The 23,158-nt window shown below is 47.9% G+C and overlaps 1 protein-coding gene across 1 annotated transcript in view; it reads right to left on the minus strand.

Annotated features, from left to right (window-relative positions):
- LOC135205840 (cytoplasmic dynein 2 heavy chain 1-like) overlaps nt 1–23,158 on the minus strand; it is a 252,552-nt gene that overhangs the window by 105,004 nt on the left and 124,390 nt on the right. The window contains 2 exon segments of the mRNA XM_064237094.1: nt 7,463–7,548; nt 18,313–18,449. Coding sequence (XP_064093164.1) covers nt 7,463–7,548; nt 18,313–18,449 — 223 coding nt within the window.

Below are 23,158 nucleotides of genomic sequence, written 5' to 3' on the forward strand. Positions count from 1 at the left end.
GGGCGCGCCCCTCACAATCACTCCTTGTTATCTCGCCCTTCCCCGGGGTAACCCAAAGAAGTTGGAGGAACAGGAGAGGAAGACCTGACGCTCCCCCCTCGCTCACTGGCAGAACCGGTGTGCTTGGGGGGCTGCAGGCGATTGCCAACGGTGACGATCGAGCTGCAGGCCTGGTCATGCCGCTCCCCTGGGGTGAGCGGCTGGACCGAGAACAGCGGCCCCGGTCCCATGCGTCAGGGGAGCTGCTGCTGGTCCCCCTATCCGTCTGGTCCCGGTGGGAGCGGCGGTCAGGGGACCTGCAGAGACCACTGTCGCGATGGGACCGGTGCTCGTTCTCACGGAGCGTCGAACCGCTGGACCTCTTACCAGCCTCCGCCCGTGGTCGGTCTAGGACCTTCACATCAACCCTGGTAACCAGCTGGTCGCTACGAGAGCGATCGCTGGTCTAGCGAGAGTCATCTGAGCGGCTCTCGCCAGCCTTCTGCTCCGTGCCTTGGTCCTGGCGCCGAGCGAACTCGGACGTCTGGGCCTTGGCTGCACGGTCGCCAGTGGGCACCCGTATACTCGGTACCTCTCGCGAGCGAGAGGCCGAGCCGGTACTCCTCTGGTCCCCGTCTTCTTCTTCCTTGCGGAAGGAGAGACAGGCCCTGCTCCCGAAGGAGCAGGAGGACCAGCAGAAGGACCCCCCATCCCACCGGAGTGAGACGGGCCCTTAGAAGTTCCCAAAGGGGCCTTCTTAGGGGGGAAGGAGGCAGCCTTCTTCTTCCTCGGCTTGGAAGCCTTGGGAGTCGAAGGGGAAGAGGCGGCAGCAGGCGACGAAGACGACGACGACACCTTCCTCTTCTTCTTCTTCGTCAGCTCCCTCAGGACAGGCGTGAAGTCCTCCATCCAGGATGGAGCCGGGACTGCTGTTGCCGAAGCAACAGGGCCTGGCTGCACCTGTCCGGAAGGACCAGCGTCTGGGGCAGCAACACCGCGGACTGTAACAACGTCAGCAGGTGTGTGGGAACAGCAGCAGCGGCAGGTACAGCAGGTACGGCAGACAGGGCAGGTACTCCAGGAGACCGGGCAGCAGCCAGCGACATCCTGGGTACCAGCGGCAGGTCCAGGGGTGAGCTCTTTGGGCAACAGAAGACCTGTGGGTAATATCCCGAAGGTAGAAGGAAGTAAAGGTGGTCTGGTTGGCACAAACCCCTGCCTTCAGAACCTGCGCCAGGGAGAAGTTCTTGCAGAGCGCAAGGGTTGGACCAATACCTCTGACTTCGTGGGCTCTCGGACAAAAGGTACAGGTGTCGTCACTACCATCCGCATCTTATGCCCTCCTGATCACCTCACGTAGCCAGAAAGAAAAAGTGTTCTTGGAAACTTCTTTCTTGGTAACCCCGACACTAACAAAGAGGCGTCGACACTCAGGCCTGAGGTTCCGAGTTCTCTTCAGATAGCGCCGTAGCGCCCTCACAGGACAAAGCAGCATCTCATGATTCTGAGTCTTCGCTACGAAGTTCGGGACGAAATCGAGCGTCACAGATTCCCATCCTCTGGAATGCTTGACGTCGTAAGAAAGACCATGAAGTTCCCCTACTCTCTTCGCCGATGGCAGGAGCCAGCAAGAAGAGGGTCTTGAGGGTCAGATCCCTGTCTGACGACTCTCGGAGTGGCTCAAAGGGTCTGCGAGTCAAACTCCTAAGGACGAGAGTCACCTCCCACCCCGGGGGCCTGAGTTCCCTGGGTGGGCAAGACCTCTTGAAGCTCTTCATCAGGAGGGAGATCTCGAAGGAAGAAGAGATGTCCACAACTCGCAGTTTAAGGACTAGTGCCAGGGTGGCTCTGTATCCTTTAACTGCAGAGACGGAGAGGAGCTTCTCTCGGCGAAGAAAAACGAGGAAATCAGCTACCTGCTGAATAGTGGGTCTGAGAGGAGAGAGACCCCGTCCACGACACCAACCACAGAAGACGGCTCACTTCCTCTGGTATACAGCTGCAGAGGACTGTCTGAGGTATCCAGCCATCTCTGTTGCTGCGCTGCAAGAAAAGCCTCTGGCTCGCAAGAGATGGTGGATAACAGCCGGTCGTGAAGACAGAGGGACTCGACCGACCAGTGGTACCACTTTACGTGTGGCTGGCACAGGAGGTTGTGCCAGGGGGGAATCTCTCTCGGTGCTTCGTCGAGCAGAGCCAGCAGGTCAGGGTACCAAACGGCCATTTGGGGGCCACCAGGATCATCCGGAGATTCGAGGTGATCAGCGCCCTGCTGATCACCTTGCGAATCAGACAGAACGGGGGAAGGGCGTAAACGAAGAGGTTGTCTCACGTATGTTGAAGAGCGTCCTCTGCAGCTGCACATGGGTCTGGCACAACTGAGTAGAAAACCTGGAGTTTTCTGTTGTGCCAGGTGACGAACAGGTCTACGACTGGATGCCCCCACAGGTTGAAGAGCCTTTCCGCCATGTCTGGGTGAAGAGACCACTCGGTTCCTATCACCTGATCCCGACGGCTGAGCTTGTCTGCTACCACATTCCTCTTGCCTGGAATGTAGCGGGCTGACAGCTCTACTGTGTGTGCCATGGCCCACTCGTGCACCTGCAACGTCAACTGGTGTAGCGGAAGGGACACTAGGTCCCCTGCTTGTTGACGTATGCCACTACCGTGGAACTCTTGGAGAGCGAAGATCGCTGCCTTGAGCTCCAGGACATTGATGTGAAGGTGCTTGTCATGATGATCCCACACACCCGCAGCCAGCAACTCCTCCAGGTGTGCGCCCCATCCCTCTTGTCAATGCGTCTGAGAACAGCAACATCTCCGGGGGGGGGAGTGCGAAGAAGCACTCCTCTTAAGAGGTTCCCGTCGTCCAGCCACCAGGCTAGGTCCTGCCTCACCTCCTCCGTGAGGGACACAGGGAAGAAAGACGGGTCTCTTGCCTGTGACCAACACTCCTTTAGCCTCCACTGAAGAGACCGCAGGTGAAGACGTCCATGAGGAACTAACTTCTCGAGAGACGACAGGTGACCAATCACGACCTGCCACTGCTGAGCTGGCTGCTCCTGCCGAGACAGGAACTGTCTTGCGGCCTCCCTGAACCTGCTGATCCGCGAATCTGCGGGGAAGACTTGCCCTGCTACCGTATCGATCAGCATGCCCAGGAACTTCATCCTCTGCTTGGGTACGAGATCCGACTTCTTGTAATTCACTATGATCCCCAGATCGTGGCAAAATTCGAGGAGTCGGTCCCTGTCCTGTAGCAACCGCCAACCAATCGTCAAGATACCTCAGAAGACGTATCCCTACCAAGTGGGCCCAAGCCGACACCAGCGTGAACACTCGCATGAACACCTGTGGGGCGGTTGAGAGACCGAAACAAAGTGCCCTGAATTGGTACACCATCCGTCAAGGATGAAGCGGAGGTACTTCCTGGAGGATTGATGGATGGGTATCTGGAAATATGCGTCCTTCAGATCCACAGAAAGCATGAAGTCGTTCTCCCTGATGGAATCGAGCATTGAACGTACCGCCTCCATCGTGAACCGAGTCTGGCGAACGAATCAGTTCAAGGGAGAGAGATTTATCACCGGGCGCCAGCCCCCCGAGGACTTCTCCAAAGGGAAAAGTCGACTGTAGAAGCCCGGCGACTGATCCCTTATGACCTCCACAGCACCTTTGCTCAGCATGGCTTCTACTTCCTGCCGAAGCGCCACGTCCTTGGTCGAACAGGAACGTATGTCTGAAGATGGACCAGGTTGGAGGTGAGGGGTGGCCGAGACTCGAAGGGTAGTAAATATCCCTCCCGAAGGACGTTCACTATCCAGGTCTCTGCTCCGTAGCGCTGCCAAGTTGCCCATTGGCTCGCCAGGCACCCCCCCACATCCGGCAGCAGGTGAGGGGGAATGCTGTCCCTAGCATTTCCTGCCTCTCTTCGACTTCTTCCCAGATCCTCCTCGAGAGAAGGGCTGGTTACGGTCGCTCCTTACTGAAGAAGTCAAAGGCAGAGTCTTTCCTCTGGGCTTCGATGAAGCGATCGTCTTGGCCGCAGTTGCTCGAGGTTGCCCAGCCACCTTCGAGGCTGCCTGGTGGACAAGATGGTCACTGTCGTCAATGCGCCGTTGTTCCACCGCAGTGTCCACCATCTCTCTGGGGAAGTGAGAGGAGGAACTCCGCACTGGTCCGTTGCAAAGACCCAAAGCCGCCTCTCGCCCAGCTGCCCTGGTCACTCAGGTGAGGACAGCGTCCCTACGCCTCAGAACCAGGTTGGCCCACAGGTTAGCCGTCTGGTGGGCCAGGTAGGAGATGGCCCTACCTCCAGACTGGCACAGTCTCACAAAAGCCGGGTCTCCTTCAGCACACTGTCAGCCCCAGAGCGACTCCAAACCTGACGTGGGTTCAGAAGGTGGGAGCGGCGATCCTTCCCCGAGGTCGTTGTGCTGACAAATCAGTGCAATAACCTCTGAGAACCACCTCTGGATCTAAGGAGTGACTGCATCCTGCGGAGACGGGCCGTCAAGCCCATCCAGCAAGAGCGCCTCCTGAACACCGCCTCCTTCCACAGGAGGAACCATAACAGACCCCACCTGGTCCCCTCCTGCCACTTGCGCATGCAATCTGGTCGGTCCAAGGACCGTGCCAGGTTCGTAGGGTGTCGTGACGGGATCGCGAGGGGTGCGCTCCTGATCGCCTTGCTCTTCCCGGTGTAGCCCATGGAAGTTGAAGGGATAGGAGAGGGAGACCTGACGCTCCCCCCGCGCCCACCGGCAGAACCAGTGTGCTAAGGGGGCTGCAGGCTTAGTCGAGCGGCTCTCCCTGGGAGAGTGGCTGGACTGAGAACAGCGGCGACCGTCCCGAGCGTCAGAAGAGCTGCTGCTGGTCCCCCTCTCTGCCCGGTCCCGGTGGGAGCGGCAGTCAGGGGACCTGCAGAGTCCGCTGTTGCGGTGGGAGCGAGGCCTGTCCTCACGCCGCATCACGGCGCTTGGACCAGCCGAGGCTGGTTCAGGCGACCGAAGGGACAGCTTCCTTGCCTTAGCCCGCGGATGGTCTGGGACCGTCGTGTCAACCCTAGGTACCAGCGGCTCGCCACGAGAGCGATCGCTGGCCTGGCAGGAGTCACCTGGATGGCGTGCCAGTCTTCCGCCCCGTGCCTAGATCCTGGCGCCTAGCGGACTCGGTTGCCTGGGTCTTGGCTGCACGGTCACCGGTGGGGGACTGTACACTCAGTACCTCTCGTGAACGAGAGGCCGAGACAGTACCTGGCGCCGAGGCAGAGCCTCTGACGCCAGGCGAGGAGGTACCAGTTTTAGCGGGTGCTCCTCCGGTCCCCATCTTCTTCTTCCTTGCGGAAGGAGAGATGGGCCCCGTTCCCAAAGGAACAGGAGGACCAGCGGAAGACCCAACCTTCCCACAGGAGTGGGAAGGACCCTTAGAAGTCTCAGAGCGAGCCTTCTTAGGGGGGAAGGAGGCAACCTTCTTCTTCTTAGGCTGTGGGGCCTTAGTAGTTGAAGGGGAAGCGGCGGCAGACGAAGACTATGAAGACGACGACGACACCTTCCTCTTCTTCTTCTTCGTCAGCTTCTTCAGGACCACCGTCAGGTCTTCCATCCAGGATAGAGCCGGGGCAGTTGCCGAAGCAACAGGGCCCGACTGCACCTGTCCGGAAGGACCTGGGGTGGGAGCAGCAATGCCACGAGCAGGAACGACGGCGGCAGGAACTGGTACTGGAACTGGAGTGGCAGCATGGGCAGGAACAGGAGGCAGAACAGGAGTTAGCGGCATCCTATGCACCGGTGGCAGGTCCAGCGGAGAGCTCTTAGAACACTGGAAGTCGGGCTGGGGCGAGAGCGGCAAAACCAGGCGGCGGCGTCACAGCAGGCATCCTCATCCCCGTCAGCGGCGTCTGCACAGCAGCTGTCGGGGTCACCGTGGCTACGTGTGTACACCAGGTGTGGCAGCGCAGCGTAGCCAGGTGTGAATACCGTCGTTGTAGTGGTGGTAGTCGCGCCATGCGTTACAGGTGTAGACCCCCTTGCCAGGTGACTCAGCAGCCGCTGAATCGTCGGTGTCCTCTGGAGTCCCAGCGAGTACCAGGCCCGGCCGAGATCGTCACCGGTGGCAAGCAAACCTGAAGAAAACAGAGTCAGGTTAGTAAGGGGGGGTTACCCCTCGCCCGGGGGGGGACAGATCCCACCCCGAGCGAACTGAAGACCCTGAATACAGTTGGATGTAGGGGTACCTCGCCCCCCCACCCCCCTCTACGCTCGACTGATCGAGCGAAGAGAAGGAACGAGATACCTCCCCTGAAGGGAAAGGAGCCATACGAGGGAGCTGCGATGGAGGGAAGAAGGAGGAAAACGTGTCCATGACCAGGGAAGCAACCCACTGCTCCTCTGACCAAGAAACACATACATTACATGTCTCAGTGCGAGAACATTCTCGCCCTCTATACCGAGTACAAAACTCATGAGGGTCAACCTCAACAGAGGACTGAAAGGCCCCACACTTACGGCCCTCCACACCAAGACACAATCTCCGGCTGATGGGGGGCCGTGGGGGTCTCTCCAGTTCTTGTGAATCCATAGCGAAGTCAACACTGTATGAATAACACAAAAAAAACACACGTACTTACGTATCATTTTGCACAATCACACAGTAATAGGAAAAACCAAAAGAAAATCTTCATGCAGTGAAGCACACATAGCATACGACGATAGCGGGCAGAGAGTAAACAACACTTCTGTCGGCGGCCGAAAGCAAAGTGACTCCTCTCCTCGTAGTCGAGCTGACCGCCAACTGCGGGACAAGCAGTTAACTACCTTGTTCGAAGCTTACGACCGGTTCAGCTGCCGCTAAGTTATATTCCTATTGTTAAAGGACCGAGGGTTTGTATACGTACCGGAACAAATCAAGATGTATTTTACAAATCTGTAAAAGTTTGAATTACAGCATGGAAAAGCAACACTTTCATCACTTTCATAGGTTTATCTACTAATATCAGAGCTACTGAACATTAAATTAAAAAAATACCAGTACCTAAGGAAAGCATTACAGTGGTCCCCCCGTATTCGCGGGGGATGCGTACCAGACCCCCCCGTGAATAGTTAGAATCCGCGAATGTTTGGAACCCCTATAAAAATGCTAAAAACAGCCTATTTTGTTAGTTAAAACTCAAGAAAAACCCACTAAAAATTTTCCTACATGGTTTTTTAATAGTTTTATCACAAAAAGTGCATTTTATGATGAAATTCATCAAAAAAACCAGGAATTTGTGGATATTTATCATAGAAAAATACCGCGAATGCGCAAATTTTCCACGAATAATGCAGGGAAACGATCCCGAGAGAAATCCGCGAATGTGTGAGTCCGCGAATCTGGAGACGCAAATACGGAGGGTCCACTGTATTTACAGTGCATGAATGTACAGTACAGTATAAGAAATAACGACTTTTGCATAAGTACACACAAAATGTTAAAAATAATTTACCTTGACTTATCAAATCTCCTCGCAATAAGGGGATTAATATAGGGTCCACTGTATCCACCTCTTGTATGATCAATGTCTTGCCAAATCTATCAAAATCAAGAAAAGTTATGAATCATTTTAATCTTCTATGATACAGAATTGATCTTCATTAGCGTCATAATACAGAGGTATGGAATCTATATCATGACCTGATAACTACGCAAAGTAGGATCAAAATTCAAGCATTCATCATCCTTATAAATACGTACACATTTTTTTAAATCACAATCTTCCAAATTAAACCTAATCATCTTGATAATCAGTAAATAAGGGAATCATTCTCTTTAAAATTAGAAATGCCTCCGACATGGACACTATAAAAGTACTACTTTGAAACATCATGATGATCAGATTAGTAAGGCTGATAGTACCAAATTTCTTCAGGCTTCTGTTCAGTTTATGCAGAGACCTGCAATTTGTTTCTTGAGTAATAGCAAAACTATAAAGAGATAAAACTTTAAATTAATATGGATATGCTTGCATATTATGGCAGTATAAATGCTTATTATATATTCTACTGATCTAGAGTACAACAAATATTATACTTTACGACAAACAATACTAAAAAAGTAATCAACCCTTAAACGCCGAGCCGGCATTTCAGAAAGTGTCTCCCGTATGCCGCCGGCGTTCGCGAGTGAGCGCCGAAGCAGAAATTTTTTTTTTCAAAAAATAACAGCACACTTAATTTTCAAGATTAAGAGTTCAGTTTTAGCTCCTTTTTTTTGTCATTGCCAGAGTTTAGTATGCAACAATCAGAAATGAAAAAAATATTATATATAAATATTGGAATATATGACAGCATGAAAAAAAATTTCATGTATAATTGTATACATATCGCGCTGTGAGCAAAACGGTTAAAGCTAAAGAGTTAATTATTTTTTCGTTGTATTGTACACTAAATTGCAATGATTTTGGTATATAACAAATTGTAAAACAATCAAAGCAACACAGAGAAAATATTATCACAATATGATGCATGAATTCGTAACGCGTGGACGTAAAAAAAGCTGTTTTCAAAAATTCACCATAAATCGAAATATTGTGCTAAAGACTTCCCATTTATTGTAAAATGAAGGTAATTGATTTAATATTACTAGACTGTAAGTGTTGTAGCTTACAATTGCAGTTTTCGACCATTTCAGTTGAGTTAAAGTTGACCAAAGGTAAAATTTTTTCTATTTATCGTTATTTATATGAAAATATTTCAAAACTGATAAAAGCTACAACCATGGGTTGTTTTTGTTGTATTCTACTTGAAATCGCGCACATTTTCATATATAAAACTTTATGTAACGGCTAATTTAAAATGGTGCAAACATTACGACAATCGGATGAAAAAATTTGATTTTTTCGGAAGAGTTACTGCACAGACGTAAGGAAAAAGTTTTTTTTCATAAATTCACAATAAATCGAAATATTGTGCTAGAGACTTCCAATTTGTTGCAAAATAAAGGTAAATATTTGAATATTACTATAATGTAATAGGTTTAGCTTACAATTGCGTTTTTTTACCATCTCTGTCGAGTCAAAGTTGACCAAAGGTTGAAATTTTGGCACTTATGGTTATTTATATGAAAATATTTCAAAACTGATAAAAGCTACAACCATGGGATGTTTTTTGTTGTATTTTACATGAAATTGCGCACATTTTCATATATAAAACTTTATGCAACGGCTAATTTAAAATGGTGCAAACATTACGACAATTGGACGAAAAAATTTCAGATTTTTTTTCGGAAAAGTTACCGTGTGGACGTAAGGAAAATAATTTTTTTTCATAAATTCACCATAAATCGAAATATTGTGCTAGAGACTTCTAATTTGTTGCAAAATAAAGGTAAATGATTGAGTATTAGTAGAATGTAAGAGTTTTAGCTTACAATTGGGTTTTTCGGCCATTTCAGTCGAGTTAAAGTTGACCGAAGGTTGATATTTTGGCACATCTTTATTTATATGAAAATATTTCAAAAGTGATAAAAGCTACAACCATGGGATGTTTTTCGTTGTATTCTACATGAAATTTGGCACATTTTTATATATAAAACTTTATTTAACGGCTAATATAAAACTGTGCAAACATTACGACAATTGGACGAAAAAATTTATGATTTTTTCGGCAGTTACCGCACGGACGTAGGAAAAAGTTTTTTTTCATAAATTCAATATAAATAGAAATATTGTGCTAGAGACTTCCAATTTGTTGCAAAATGAAGGTAAATGATTGAGTATTACTAGAATGTAAGAGTTTTAGCTTACAATTGCGGTTTTTTACCATTTCTGTCAAATCAAAGTTGACCGAAGGTTGAAATTTTGGCACTTATCGTTATTTATATGAAAATATTTAAAAACTGATAAAAGCTACAATCATGGGTTGTTTTTCGTTGTATTCTACATGAAATTGCTCACATTTCCATATATAAAACTTTATGTAACAGCTAATATGAAACTGTGCAAACATTACGACAATCGGACGAAAAAATGTCTGATTTTTCGGAAGTTACCACGTGGACGTAAGGAAAAAGTTTTTTTCATAAACTCACCATAAATTGAAATATTGTGCTAGAGACTTCCAATTTGTTGTAAAATGAAGATAAATGACTTGAGTATTACTAGAATATGACAATTTGTCGAAAATTGCATTTTTCCTAACTATACAAACCTGAGGTCCTTTAACAATAGGAAGGTAACTAGCGGCAGCTGGGACGGTCGTAAGCTTCGAACAAGGGGAGAACGGTAGTTAACTGCTTGTCCGGTCGTGCGCGCGCCGCGCGCCCGGGCGGTGAAGAATCACTTTTGCTTTAGGCCCATGCAAAAAGTTGCAGAGTGAGGGGTGGTATGAGGTGGGACTATATGTAAAGGACCTCAGGTTTGTATAGTTAGGAAAAATGCAATTTTCGACAAATTGTCATTTGTTCCGATACGTAATACAAAACCCTCGTCCTTTAACAATAGGAAGACTCACTTCTTGGTGGGTGGAATCTGAGTCTTTTTGGTGAACAGACTGGTGTTCGTCCAACCTTGGAATGCCTCCCTGGTCGTAAGAGCAAGGGAGGGATCCAAACCTCTGTCCGATTGATCGGGGTGTGCACCGCAGGATCAATGGTCAGACCTCTGAGCCAAGTACTAAGAGAGAGGCAAGCGTATCTCTTCGTACCAGCATTGCAAGAACTTGTTCCTGTACAGGAGCAACATAAAGTTATGGGTTTGTCTCAAGTAGGCATCCACTCCTTCCCCCTTGTTGGAGGGAGTGGAGGATATTTGCTTCTATCCCTAACTAAAGGGATAGATTGGGGCTCGGTTGAGTAGCTTACCTGCATCGGATTCCTTCCAGCATGGTGACGACCGTGACCCTCTGCCCACAGGTAGAGAGAGAGAAAGATGGAGAAGAGAAGCCAGTCGCACTCTCATTCAACCATTCATTCCTACAGTCACACCCCAGGAATCGATGCTGTTCTGCCTGCTCGGGTGCTGGGTAAGCTTACACAACGTGTTGAGCAGCCACCACAGGTCCCAAGGAAAAAGTATCCAAGGACTTGTGGGCAATATCCCGAAGGTAGAAGGACGTGAAGGTAGTCTGGTTGGCCCAGACACCTGCCTTCAGGACCTGCGCCACGGAGAAGTTCTTGCGGAACGCCAAAGAGGGTCCAATACCTCTGACTTCGTGGGCTCTCGGTCGGAGCGTACGGATGTCGTCACTACCATCAGCCTCGTACGCTCTCCTGATCACCTCACGTAGCCAGAAAGAAAGCGTGTTCTTGGATACTTCTTTCTTGGTAACCCCAGTGCTAACGAAGAGGCGTCGACACTCAGGCCTGAGGTGTCGAGTTTTCTTCAGATAGCGCCGTAGCGCCCTCACAGGACAAAGCAGCATCTCATCCGTATCGTTGTCGGTGAAATCCATTAGGGAGGGGATTGTGAAAGACTCGAACCTGTCGTCAGGGATCGACGGATTCTGAGTCTTAGCTACGAAATTCGGGACGAAATCGAGCGTCAACAGATCCCCAGCCCCTGGAATGTTTAACATTGAAGGACAGACCATGAAGTTCCCCTACTCTCTTCGCCGATGCAGGGCCAGCAAGAAGAGGGTCTTGAGGGTCAGATCCCTGTCTGACGACTCTCGGAGTGGCTCGAATGGTCTTCGAGTCAAACTCCTAAGGACGAGAGTCACATCCCACTCAGGTGGCCTGAGCTCCCTGGGTGGGCAAGACCTTTCGAAGCTCCTCATTAGCAAGGAGATCTCGAACGAGTTCGAGATGTCCAGTCCCCTCAGTTTCAGGACGAGTGCCAGTGCAGCTCTATATCCTTTAACTGTGGGTACTGAGAGGAGCTTCTCTCGGCGAAGAAATACGAGGAAATCCGCTACCTGCTGAAGAGTGGCTCTGAGAGGAGATAGACCCCGTCTACGACACCAACCACAGAAGACGGCCCACTTCCCCTGGTACACAGCTGCAGAGGACTGTCTGACGTGTCCAGCCATCTCTGTTGCTGCGCTGCGAGAAAAGCCTCTCGTTCGCAAGAGATGGTGGATAACAGCCAGCCGTGAAGTTGTAGGGACTGGACTGCTCGGTGGTACCGCTCTACGTGTGGCTGGGCTAGAAGGTTGTGCCAGTGGGGCATCTCTCTCGGTTCTTCTGCAAGAAGAGCCAGCAGGTCCGGATACCAAACGGCTTGAGGTCGTTTGGGAGCCACCAGGATCATCCTGAGATTGGGAAGTGACCAGCGCTCGGCTGATCACTTTCCGAATCAGACAAAAAGGGAGGAAAGGCGTAAACGAAGAGGTTGTCCCAGGGGTGTTGAAGAGCGTCCTCTGCAGCTGCCCATGGGTCCGGCACGGCTGAGCAAAAAACTTGAAGTTTTTTTGTTGTGCCGGGTGGCGAACAGGTCTATGACTGGACGCGCCCACAGGTTGAAGAGCCTTTCCGCCACTTCTGGTGTAGGGACCACTCGGTCCCTATTACCTGATCCCGACGGCTGAGCTTGTCCGCTACTACATTCCTCTTGCCTGGAATGTAGCGTGCTGACAGCTCTATCGAATGAGCCGTGGCCCACTCGTGCACCTGCACCGTCAACTGGTGTAGCGGGAGAGACACTAGGCCCCCCTGCTTGTTGACGTATGCCACTACCGTGGTGTTGTCGCACATCAACACCACTGAGTGTCCCATCAAGCGGTCTTGGAACTCTTGGAGAGCGTAAAACGCCGCCTTGAGTTCCAGGACATTGATGTGAAGGTGCTTGTCGTGATGGTCCCACACACCTGCAGCCAGCAACTCCTCCAGGTGTGCGCCCCATCCTCGGTCGATGCGTCTGAAAACAGCAGCATCTCCGGGGGGGGAGTGCGTAGGGGCACTCCTCTTAAGAGGTTCCTGTCGTCGAGCCACCAGGCTAGGTCCTGCCTCACCTTCTCCGTGATGGACACGGGGAAGTAAGGTGGATCCTTTACCTCCGTGACCAACTCTCCCTTAGTCTCCACTGGAGAGACCGCAGGTGAAGACGTCCGTGAGGAACTAACTTCTCGAGTGACGACAGGTGGCCGATCACGACTTGCCATTGCTGAGCTGCCTGTTCCTGCCGAGACAGGAACCGGCCGGCTGCCTCCCTGAATTTGCTGATCCTCAAGTCTGCGGGGCGGACTTGAGCTGCTACCGTATCGATCAGCATACCCAGGTACTTCATCTTCTGCTTGGGTTCGAGATCGGACTTCTCGTAGTTTATCACGATCCCCAGATCGCGACAAAACTTTAGAAGTCGATCCCTGTCCTGCAGCAACTGCGAGCGGGAGCTCGCCAGGACCAGCCAATCGTCGAGATACCTCAGAAGACGTATCCCGTGCGAATGGGCCCAAGCCAGACAAACCAGCGTGAACACTCTCGTGAACACCTGTGGGGCGGTTGAGAGACCGAAGCAGAGTGCCCTGAATTGGTACACCGTCCCGTCGAAGATGAAGCGGAGGTACTTTCTGGAGGACTGATGGATGGGTATTTGGAAATACGCATCCTTCAGGTCCACTGAAAAGCATGAAGTCGTTCTCCCTGATGGAGTCCAGCACGGAACGTGCCGTCTCCATCTTGAACCGAGTCTGGCGAACAAATCGGTTCAGGGGAGAGAGATCTATCACCGGGCGCCAGCCCCCCGATGCCTTTTCCACTAAGAAAAGGCGGCTGTAAAAGCCCGGTGACCGATCCACTACGACTTCTACAGCTCGTTTTGGTCAGCATGGTCTTGATCTCCTGCCCCCGAAGAGCGTCGTCCTTTGAGGATCCCAGAACATATGTCTGCAGATGGACCGGTTGGAGGTGAGGGGTGGCCGAGATTCGAAGGGTAGTAGATATCCCTCCCGAAGGACGTCTACTATCCAGGTCTCGGCACCGTAGCGCTGCCAAGTTGCCCAATGGCTCGCCAGGCACCCCCCCCACTTCCAGCAGCTGGTGAGGGGGAACGCCGTCCCTAGCGTTTCCCACCTCGCTTCGACTTCTTCCCAGCACCTCCTCGGGGAAAGGAGGGCTGGGAGGAGGGCTGGTTACGGCCTCCTTTACTAGAGTTGAAGCAGGAAGAGTCTTTCCTCGGGGCTTCGATGGAGCAGCCGTCTTAGCAGCCGAGGAAGCGCTAGCTAAACTCTTAGGCTTAGCCGCAGATGTACGAGGTTGCCCAGAAACCTTCGTAACTGCCTGGTGAACCAGACGGTCACTGTCATCAGTGCGCCGTCTTTCCACCGCAGCGTCCACCATCTCTCCTTTTGGAAAGAGAGCGGAGGAACTCTTCATTGGTCCGTTACGTAGTCCATTTACCGCTTCACGCCCGGCCCCCTTGGCTACTCGTGTAAGGACAGCGTCCCTACGACGGAGAACCAAGTTGGCCCACAGGTTTGCCGTCTGATGGGCGAGGTAGGAGATGGCCCTACCTCCAGACTGGCACAGTCTCCTGAAGTCGGGGTCGTCTTCGAGGGCAGCGCCCCCGGCGTCGGCCGCGACCTTGGATACTGTGAGGGACCACAGATCCAACCAAGAGACTGCCTGGAAAGCTGCCATAGCGGTAGCTTCCAGGCCCAGTGCCTCCTGCTGCGAGAACCATAGGTTCTCTGACAGGAGCTGCTGCAGGGACACCTGGAGTTAGCCTAGCTAGCTCCGGGTTAACCTGTTTGGGCGGTATTGGATCTACTGATGGCACGTAGAACTTCCGCTGTCGCTGCAGAGGAGGAGGAAGTAGCTTGGAAAGAAGACCGTCCTGACTTAAGTGAGTCCTCCCGTCCTGAGACGAAATACTCCACCTGGTCAAGGACTGAGTCTGCAAGCTCCGATCGCGGCAGTCCCACCGTCAATTTGGGTTCCCTCTTCGGGCCCCAAAATGACTCGAGCCGGGACGTGGGCTCAGATGGTGGTAGCGGCGATCCTTCCCCCAGGTCGTTGTGCTGACGAATCAGCGCAATAACTGGGCAAAGTTCCTCTGGATCTCAGGAGTTACAGCGTCCTGAGGAGTAGGACCGTCCAGTCCCTCCAACAGGAGCAGCTCTCGAGACCCTCCTCCTTCAGAAGGAGGAACAGCAACAGACCCCTGACGGTCGCCTCCAACCACTTGCGCGTACGACCTGGCTGGTCCTACAACCATGCCTGGTTCGTGCGGCGTCGTGGCGGGATCGTGAGCGGCGCACCTCTCACGATCACTCCTGGGTACCTCGCTCTTCCCGGTGTAGCCCGAGGAAGTTGAAGGTATAGGAGAGACAGACCTGACGCTCCCCCCCGTTCGCTGGCAGGACCAGCGTACGCGTGGGGGGCTGCAGCCGATCACCAACCCGCGGTGGGGATCGTACTGCAGGCCTGGTCGTGCCGCTCACCTGTGGCGAGCGGCTCGACTGAGCACGTCGACCCCGATCTCGTGCGTCAGACGAGCTGCTGCTGGCCACCGTCTCCGTCCGGTCCCTGTGGGAGCGGCGGTCAGGTGATCTGCAGAGCTCGCTTTCGCTTTGGAGACCACCGGTGAGCGTCCTCACGGCACGTCAAACCGCTGGTACCAGCCGAAGCTGGTGCCGTTGGTCGAGGGGACCTCTTCTCAGCCTCAACCGTGGCCGGTCAGAGACCGTCACGTCAATCCCCGAAGGTACCGGCTGGTCGCTAACTGAGAGCGGCCGCTGGCCTGGCGAGCGTCACTTGCGCGACTCTCGACAGTCTTCTGCTCCGTGCCTCTGTCGTGACGGTGAGCAAGCTCAGGCGTCTTGACGTTGGCTGCACGGTCGCCCGAAGGAGGACCGTACACTCGGACCTTCTCGCGAACCGAGAAGTCGAGGCCGGTACCTGACTTAGCAGCAGTCGACTACTAAGACCAGGCGCGGATGTACCAGCATAGCCAGCACATCCTTGGTCCCCGTCTTCTTCTTCTTCTCAGAAGAGGAGACGGGCCCGTTCCGAGGGAACAGGAGGACCAGCAGAAGCACCCCCCGTCACGCCAGAGCGAGAAGGGCCCTTCGAAGGTCCCGTAGGAGTTTCTTTTAGGGGGGGAGGAGGCAGCCTTCTTCTTCTCGGCTTGGACGCCTTAGAAGTCGAAGGGGAAGAGGCGGCAACAGACGACGAAGAAGACGATGAAGACGACGACGACATCTTCCTCTTCTTCTTCCTCTTCTTCGTCAGCTCTCTCAGGACGGACGTCAGGTCTTCCATCCACGGAAAAAGTCGGGCCAATTGCCGAAGCAACACGCCCCGACTGATCCTGTCCGGAAAGACCTGAGACCGGTGCAGCACCTCCATGACGAGACGCGACGTGGGCAGGGGCAGGCACGGCAGGAGCGGCAGGAACACCAGCAGCAGGACCAGCACCCCATCAGACCAGCACCAGCAGGACCAGCACCAGCAGGACCAGCAGCAGCAGGACCAGCACCAATAGGACCAGCACCAGCAGGACCAGCACCAGCAGCAACATCAACATTAGAGTCCCGCACCGCGCGCTTCGTAGGAGCGGCGCGAGGGGCTGGGCCAGCAACACTCGCTGCAGGTACGGCAGGTACGGCAGCATAATCGGCGTCACGACCTCTCCATCTCAGCCAAACTCATCATTGGGACGGCGGTGATCCAGGGGCGAACTCTTGGGGCAGCGAAAGTCGGGCGTCGGCAGCACATAAAACCCAGGTGGCGGCGGCACGCCCTCTTAGGCACGGCAGCGATCGGCATTTGAATTGACGCCGTTGGAGTCACTGACGCAATGTGTTGCGTATACACCACATGAGGAGGGGCGGCGTACGCTGGTGTTGACACTGTATTGGTCGTAGTTGTAACCACACCATGGAGTTACCACTGGCCGACCCGCTAGCCGTTGAATCAAGCCCTGGATACTGGGGGCGCCCTGCAGTCCCAACGACGCCCACACCTGTCCAAGGTCGTCACTCACAGAAGGCACACCTAGACGGGAGGAACAGTCGGGTCAGTTAGAGGGGCACGCCCTCACGCCTGGGGGAGGACGAAACCCCACCCAGAGCGGACGGAAGACCCCGAATACAATTGCACATCCGGGTATCGGGCACCCTCCCCACCACAGCGACGGATCGAGTGAGGAGAAGGACTCCGAAACCCCCCCGCAGGGGAAGGCGCAAATCGTGGGGGCTGAGCTGGAGGCAGGAAGGATGACGAGGTATCGTAACCAAAGGAGTCGCTGGAGAGCTTTCCGACGACTCCTTGGTCAACCTACGCCTCTTCCTACCCTCGTACAGCACCCACTGCGCCTCGGACCAATTTACACATACATCACATGGTTCGGTTCGGGAGCATTCTCGCCCCCGACACCGAAAACATAACTCATGAGGATCAATCTGAGGGTAAGAGCGGAATCCGCCGCATTTACGCCCCTCCAACCCGGACACATCTACGGGCAGTTGGTGGCGCGGCGAAAGCTCTTCTTGATCCATGATTAATTAATCTTCACTCAATGAAAAATGAAAACAAAGTACTTACAATTTCATTCAAGACCACACACAAACCAGTCAGAAGAAATTGTAACATCCAAAGCACACGACGAAAATAGCGGGCAGAGCGATGACGAACACGTCCTGTCACACCACGGCCGAAAGCAAAAGTGTTCTTCACCGCCCGGGCGCGCGGCGCGCGAGCGCACGACCGGACAAGCAGTTAACTACCGTTCTCCCCTTGTTCGAAGCTTACGACCGTCCCAGCTGCCGCTAGTTACCTTCCTATTGTTAAAGGGACGAGGGTTTGTATTACGTATCGGAACAAAATAAGAGTTTTAGCTTACAATTGCGTTTTTCGACCATTTTGGTCAAGTCACAGTTGACCGAAGGTTGATATTTTGGCACTTATCGTTATTTATATAAAAATATTTCAAAACTGATAAAAGCTACAACCATGAGTTGTTTTTTGTTGTATTCTACATGTATTTCAAAACTGATAAAAGCTACAACCATGAGTTGTTTATTGTTGTATTCTACAAGAAATTGCACACATTTTCATATACAAAACTCTATGTAACGGTTAATTTAAAATGGTGCAAACATTATGTCAAAGTGACAAAATAATTTCTGAGATGTGTCGCTGATGCTTTTTACTGCGAGAAGAAATGAATTCGCGTTTGCGCGCCTGGGTAAAGATTGTAAACAAAACAACAGCTTGATCCGTGAACTCCCAACATCCCCCAAGCCGCGTGATTCAAGTTTTTGCTTAGTATGCCTATAACTATTTTTCCACGAATTTTTAAACAAACTTTTTCGTTGACGTTTCATATGTCGGTTCAGCACCCGACAGACAATTTTCGTAGACGTTTAATACGTCCAATCGGCGTTAAAGGGTTAACTTACCGAAACACAATTTCCATACCTGATGGCTAGCTCCAAAGTTGTAGCAAACTTGGGGTCTTGCTGTGTGGTGACCTCTACAGTATGATCTTTCAAATGTTCACTTAGCCAAGCAGTAGCTCGTGAAGATGGATCAATTAGGAATGGCCTCAATGTGCTCTGCGAATCAACATAGAAACTGAATTCTTTGAATTGGTAAAAAAAATTCTGGCAATGAATGGAAACCCGCATACCATACCTTTTCTTCAGCAACGTACCAAGCACACCTCATACTGACTGTTCATGAAGAAGATCTTAAACATCATGTGTACAAAACCAAACCCTGTGCCTGACAGGTCATACTTTGAAACCTTACAGAAGCTGGAGAATCTAGAGTCAGTACCTATTCAGTAACATAAGAGATCTGATTGACAAGGTTCCTTCTAATAATTGTTAAACAATTCTAGTTGTTATTTACATACTTTTATGATCACTGAAAAGGAAAGCACACCATAAGAATTTTCCAGTACCAAAAACTCATCTGATAATTTTGCCCTGGGAAAATGGTTCCTAACCAGTATCTATTTTTTTGTAAAGAGGCTAAAAGCATAAGAACAATCTTTTTTAGACCAAAAGTTTCTCAATCTCATCACAACTATTAAAAAATTTCTTCAATTGCAAGATATTTTGCAACATCTAAGTAAATATTCATTTTTCTGTGCTAAAATAATAAAAGAAGTAGGAAATACGTAACAATGTACTATCTAGATTCTTTTAACATTGTACATTGTGACCCAAGGAATAATCTTTCAATTACTACTCAATTCTTAATTCCATGAAGTACAGCATTAGTAAAATAGCAAGCTGGTACATTACAGGGACACAAAAAACCTTTAGCTGGGCCTGGTTTTCACAGACTAAGCAATTCTTATGTAGCAGCTTCAGATTTACAAAAAAATAACTAGGCTACAAGAAAACATTTTCCAATGGCAGTTGAATCTAGATTCTATATAGAAGGGTACTCAAGTGTCTAACTCCTTTTCAAGATAGGTCTCAAACAAGTTGAAATGAACCAAATGTGTGTGCACAATCATTTGGTGTGCACTTAAAAACAAGAGCATGAAACAGTTAAGGAGTTCAATGAGAGTTTACAGTAATAAGAATAGCACTCAAAATTCAAGAAACAGATAGGTTGCAGTTAAAAGGTATAAAAGACCTCATTAATGGAAGGATGAACTTACATCATTCAAAAGGAATCCACGTACATGTGAATGTGGGTACTTCCCTATAATTATCATTCAAGAGAAATCTTTTCAAAACCACCTCATTCCATCTGATCTTAAGGCACTGACAAATACATATACTACTTTTTCTCAGCCACACTCTTTTTGACTTTGTGTTCCACATTTATACATACACAACTTGAAAAACTTAAAAACACAAATTTTCCAGTATCCACATATACATATGTACTGTTAAACATACAATACACTAACAAAGTAACCATCCATGCCACAAAACTAAAACAGACGGAACAATCATGACAACACAAAATCAACGCACAAAAATATTAATCTAGGCCAGGCCACAGAGTATCAACAACACAAGTTTTAACGGTAAGAGGAGGAAGCACAAAATTTGCAGGAATCTCACAACTGCCTTCAACAGATAAATTTAAAACTCATACACAGAAAAGTTACAAAAGATAAGACAGAAACATCAGTCACAAACATCATGCAATACATGCAAAAACAGCAGACATTTGTTTGTACAGAAAGAGCAGTCAAATCTGTGGATTTTGAGTTGTTGTGTTCATTCATTGCAGAAAAACCTCAAATTAGTTAAAGCCTTTGAAACATCACATGTCAAGTCATAAGGGACTTCATGTGACATGCATTCACCAGCCTTTAGCAAGCATGCTCGAAAACTCCCACTTTCAAGTAGTACAATAAAATATGTGGTCATGTACTAAACTTTTTTCCATTAATGTCAACCAACTACTAGAGTTACATATTTTAAAATCAACTCTACTTTACCTTACAGTAATACAATGTAATACAACTGAAGCTCCATATACAAAAGATGAAATAAATATGTAGCAGACTAAGAACAATGGGAGAAAATTATTTTGCTATCAAACTTTTTGTTTGAAAAAATAATTTGCTATCAAATGTTTATCTTTCAATGCTAAACTCAAAACTAAAAAACATTAATACACTTGTATATAAAGTTCCCAATAACTAAACTTCCTATTATAATCTGAGTAATTCTGAAGGCAGAAACTATAAATGTTCAAGGAGGCTAAACAAAAGTAACCTTTACAAAAACACAGTATACTACATTTGGAACACCTATATCACTCACCTCACATTAACACTACCAACTATGATGGACCAACTGGCATTCAAGGGTTAGACACTAACAGAAAATACATATCACCTAGTAGCCTCACAAACATCCTAGAAAGCTTACAAAAGTAATATCTATTCAAAGAAGGATTGGAACATGAACAGTGTAGCAAATTCTAAATCCTTATAACTTTCTTTTCCTGCAAAACTATGCTAATCTGCCATAAGAGTTCAACATAAAAGACCAAATGAAAGTTTACTGAAAATAAGTAATTATACACTGAACAATAGAAGTGCAGTCTGTTTTGTGGTAAATCTGTCAGCCAGTGAACATGATTAAATAAAAATACAAAATGCATACAATGTTAATCATATATCATGTGTATGAACATTTTAACCACAGCTGACTGTTAAAGAGTATTGTTTGACAAGAAAAAATCATAATTAAAAACAATGAAAATAATTTAATTCAGAAAGCTATGGGACCATTGTTATCATATTAAAAAGATAATTTAACCATACCAATGACCCAAATTTCAATACATTTTTATGTGGGCAGTTTGAAGGGTTTTGCCAACATTATAGTATTTATATTATAAGAGTTTCATGTTAAAAACTTGACTTGCAGCTTTACAAAATAATAATAAAAAAATGTAGACAACTTTCCTAATCTATCAGTAATCTCTCTTAAGTTATTTAAAAATTCCAAAATTTTAAAACACTTTGTCAAGTGTGTTCTCTTAGATACAATCCTAGTATGAAAATATTTCAAGATTTTCCTAAAAATATCTCGTCATAATATCACCAATGTAATTACACAGGGCCTGTTATCTAAATGTCATTGAAGCAAATGTATTTAATTTCCAAAATTCCACAGAATCTTTACAAAAACAAATTTCTTGCGAAATTGCGAAAATGAAGAGTAAAGAGAAGACTTTGGGATACACACACACTAGTACTATACAGTATCTAACCAACAAAGAAGGGTAAGGAATGTTTTAACAAATACATAGAGGTAATTTACAGGACAGAAAGAGAAAAAACGACTACCATTATCTCATGAAATAAAATGAATGAATGATTATAAAGTATCTGGCATTATAACTGCAATATGGCCATTGATGCTGAAGCCATAAGGAACATTACCAGGAAACAATACCTTGTGTGTTACATTACACAGGATTCCTATTGTAAGAATAAGATATTAGGTAATCAGTTTACTATTATTAACTACCTCACTAACTACAGAAAATGTACATACAAATAATAATTCCATTCTAGCATTCCATAGTTGGTATCATGCATTTCCTTCTTACAGCTTCAAAATACTAAATGCCAAACAATACCTTTAGCTGTGAGTGCTTTCGTAAAGGCTGTATTTCACAAATTGTGAGAATATGCTAAGTAAGATGTTTTCCATAATATCAACCAGTTTACAGGTATCCAGCAAAGAAACATTACCTTTTGGCATGATCTGACAGTGTTTGATTGCATAGCAATACTGGATATTTTTTAGGACATTAAACAAAGTGACAAGGATTCAAAACTTCAACATAGTATAATATTATAGTATTAGCAATCTGAAATAAAAATGCATGTTTACTAAATTTATTTTCTGATATTCATACCAAGCTAAGAGTAATTTTTCAATTTGTTTTGGTTCTTTTGATGATAAAACCCAGTAAGAGGCCAAATTTCTGCTTCTAAACTTTCACTTAACCAAAAATGACTGTATAATGAAAAGAAAATCTCAAATAAATTTATGGGTTTCCTAGTTTAAGTACAATTTTTTTTTTAAATAAAGGGATGGTACTGCAGGAAAATTAAACATAATTTTCATTCAAATGCCTACCAATTCATCTAACAATGTACAATTAGAAATACCAATACTATAAATGACCAGAAATACAACCATTAATTCAATGAAAAACTTTGCTGGATATCACTGTGTTGTATGCAGAAAAAATGTTTCAAACTTAATGTACTATATCACACTGATTGGCAAACACTTATAATATGGTAAGGCTATAATAATTCACTTCAAAGTATGGGAGTACTTAGCATACTTTATAACTGCAATGGAACTATGGGAGAAAAAGACCTTTCTAGACAAATGTGAAATAAAGGAAGTAATCTAAAACTCAGTTTATTTTTAAAAAACAAAATGTTTTCAAAACCAACTCATCACTCACATAAAAATCACAAATGTGCAAGAATATTGCTGGCTTGTCTACCAGACAAAAAATACAGTGGTAGCCCCCTGTGCATGTGTAATCTGGAACCTTTGGTACCCATTAATAACTTGCCTCACGTTTTGTCTAACCTTGAATTAAGTCTGTGAGGTAAGCTGGATTGGGAATATGGTTACATTTCATGAGTGAGAGATTTGTATTGGAAACATTAATTTTGTCTTATAAAAATTTTTTTTTTTTTTTCAACCCAATCATACAGACCCAAATCACAATTCATAAGAGGGAGATATAGGCTTTAAAAGTCCGACAAAGCTGACTCCTCTATAGGTCCTTTCACCATCACTGATCC

Source organism: Macrobrachium nipponense, chromosome 24 (genome assembly GCF_015104395.2).
Source record: "Macrobrachium nipponense isolate FS-2020 chromosome 24, ASM1510439v2, whole genome shotgun sequence".
Lineage (NCBI taxonomy): Eukaryota > Metazoa > Arthropoda > Malacostraca > Decapoda > Palaemonidae > Macrobrachium > Macrobrachium nipponense.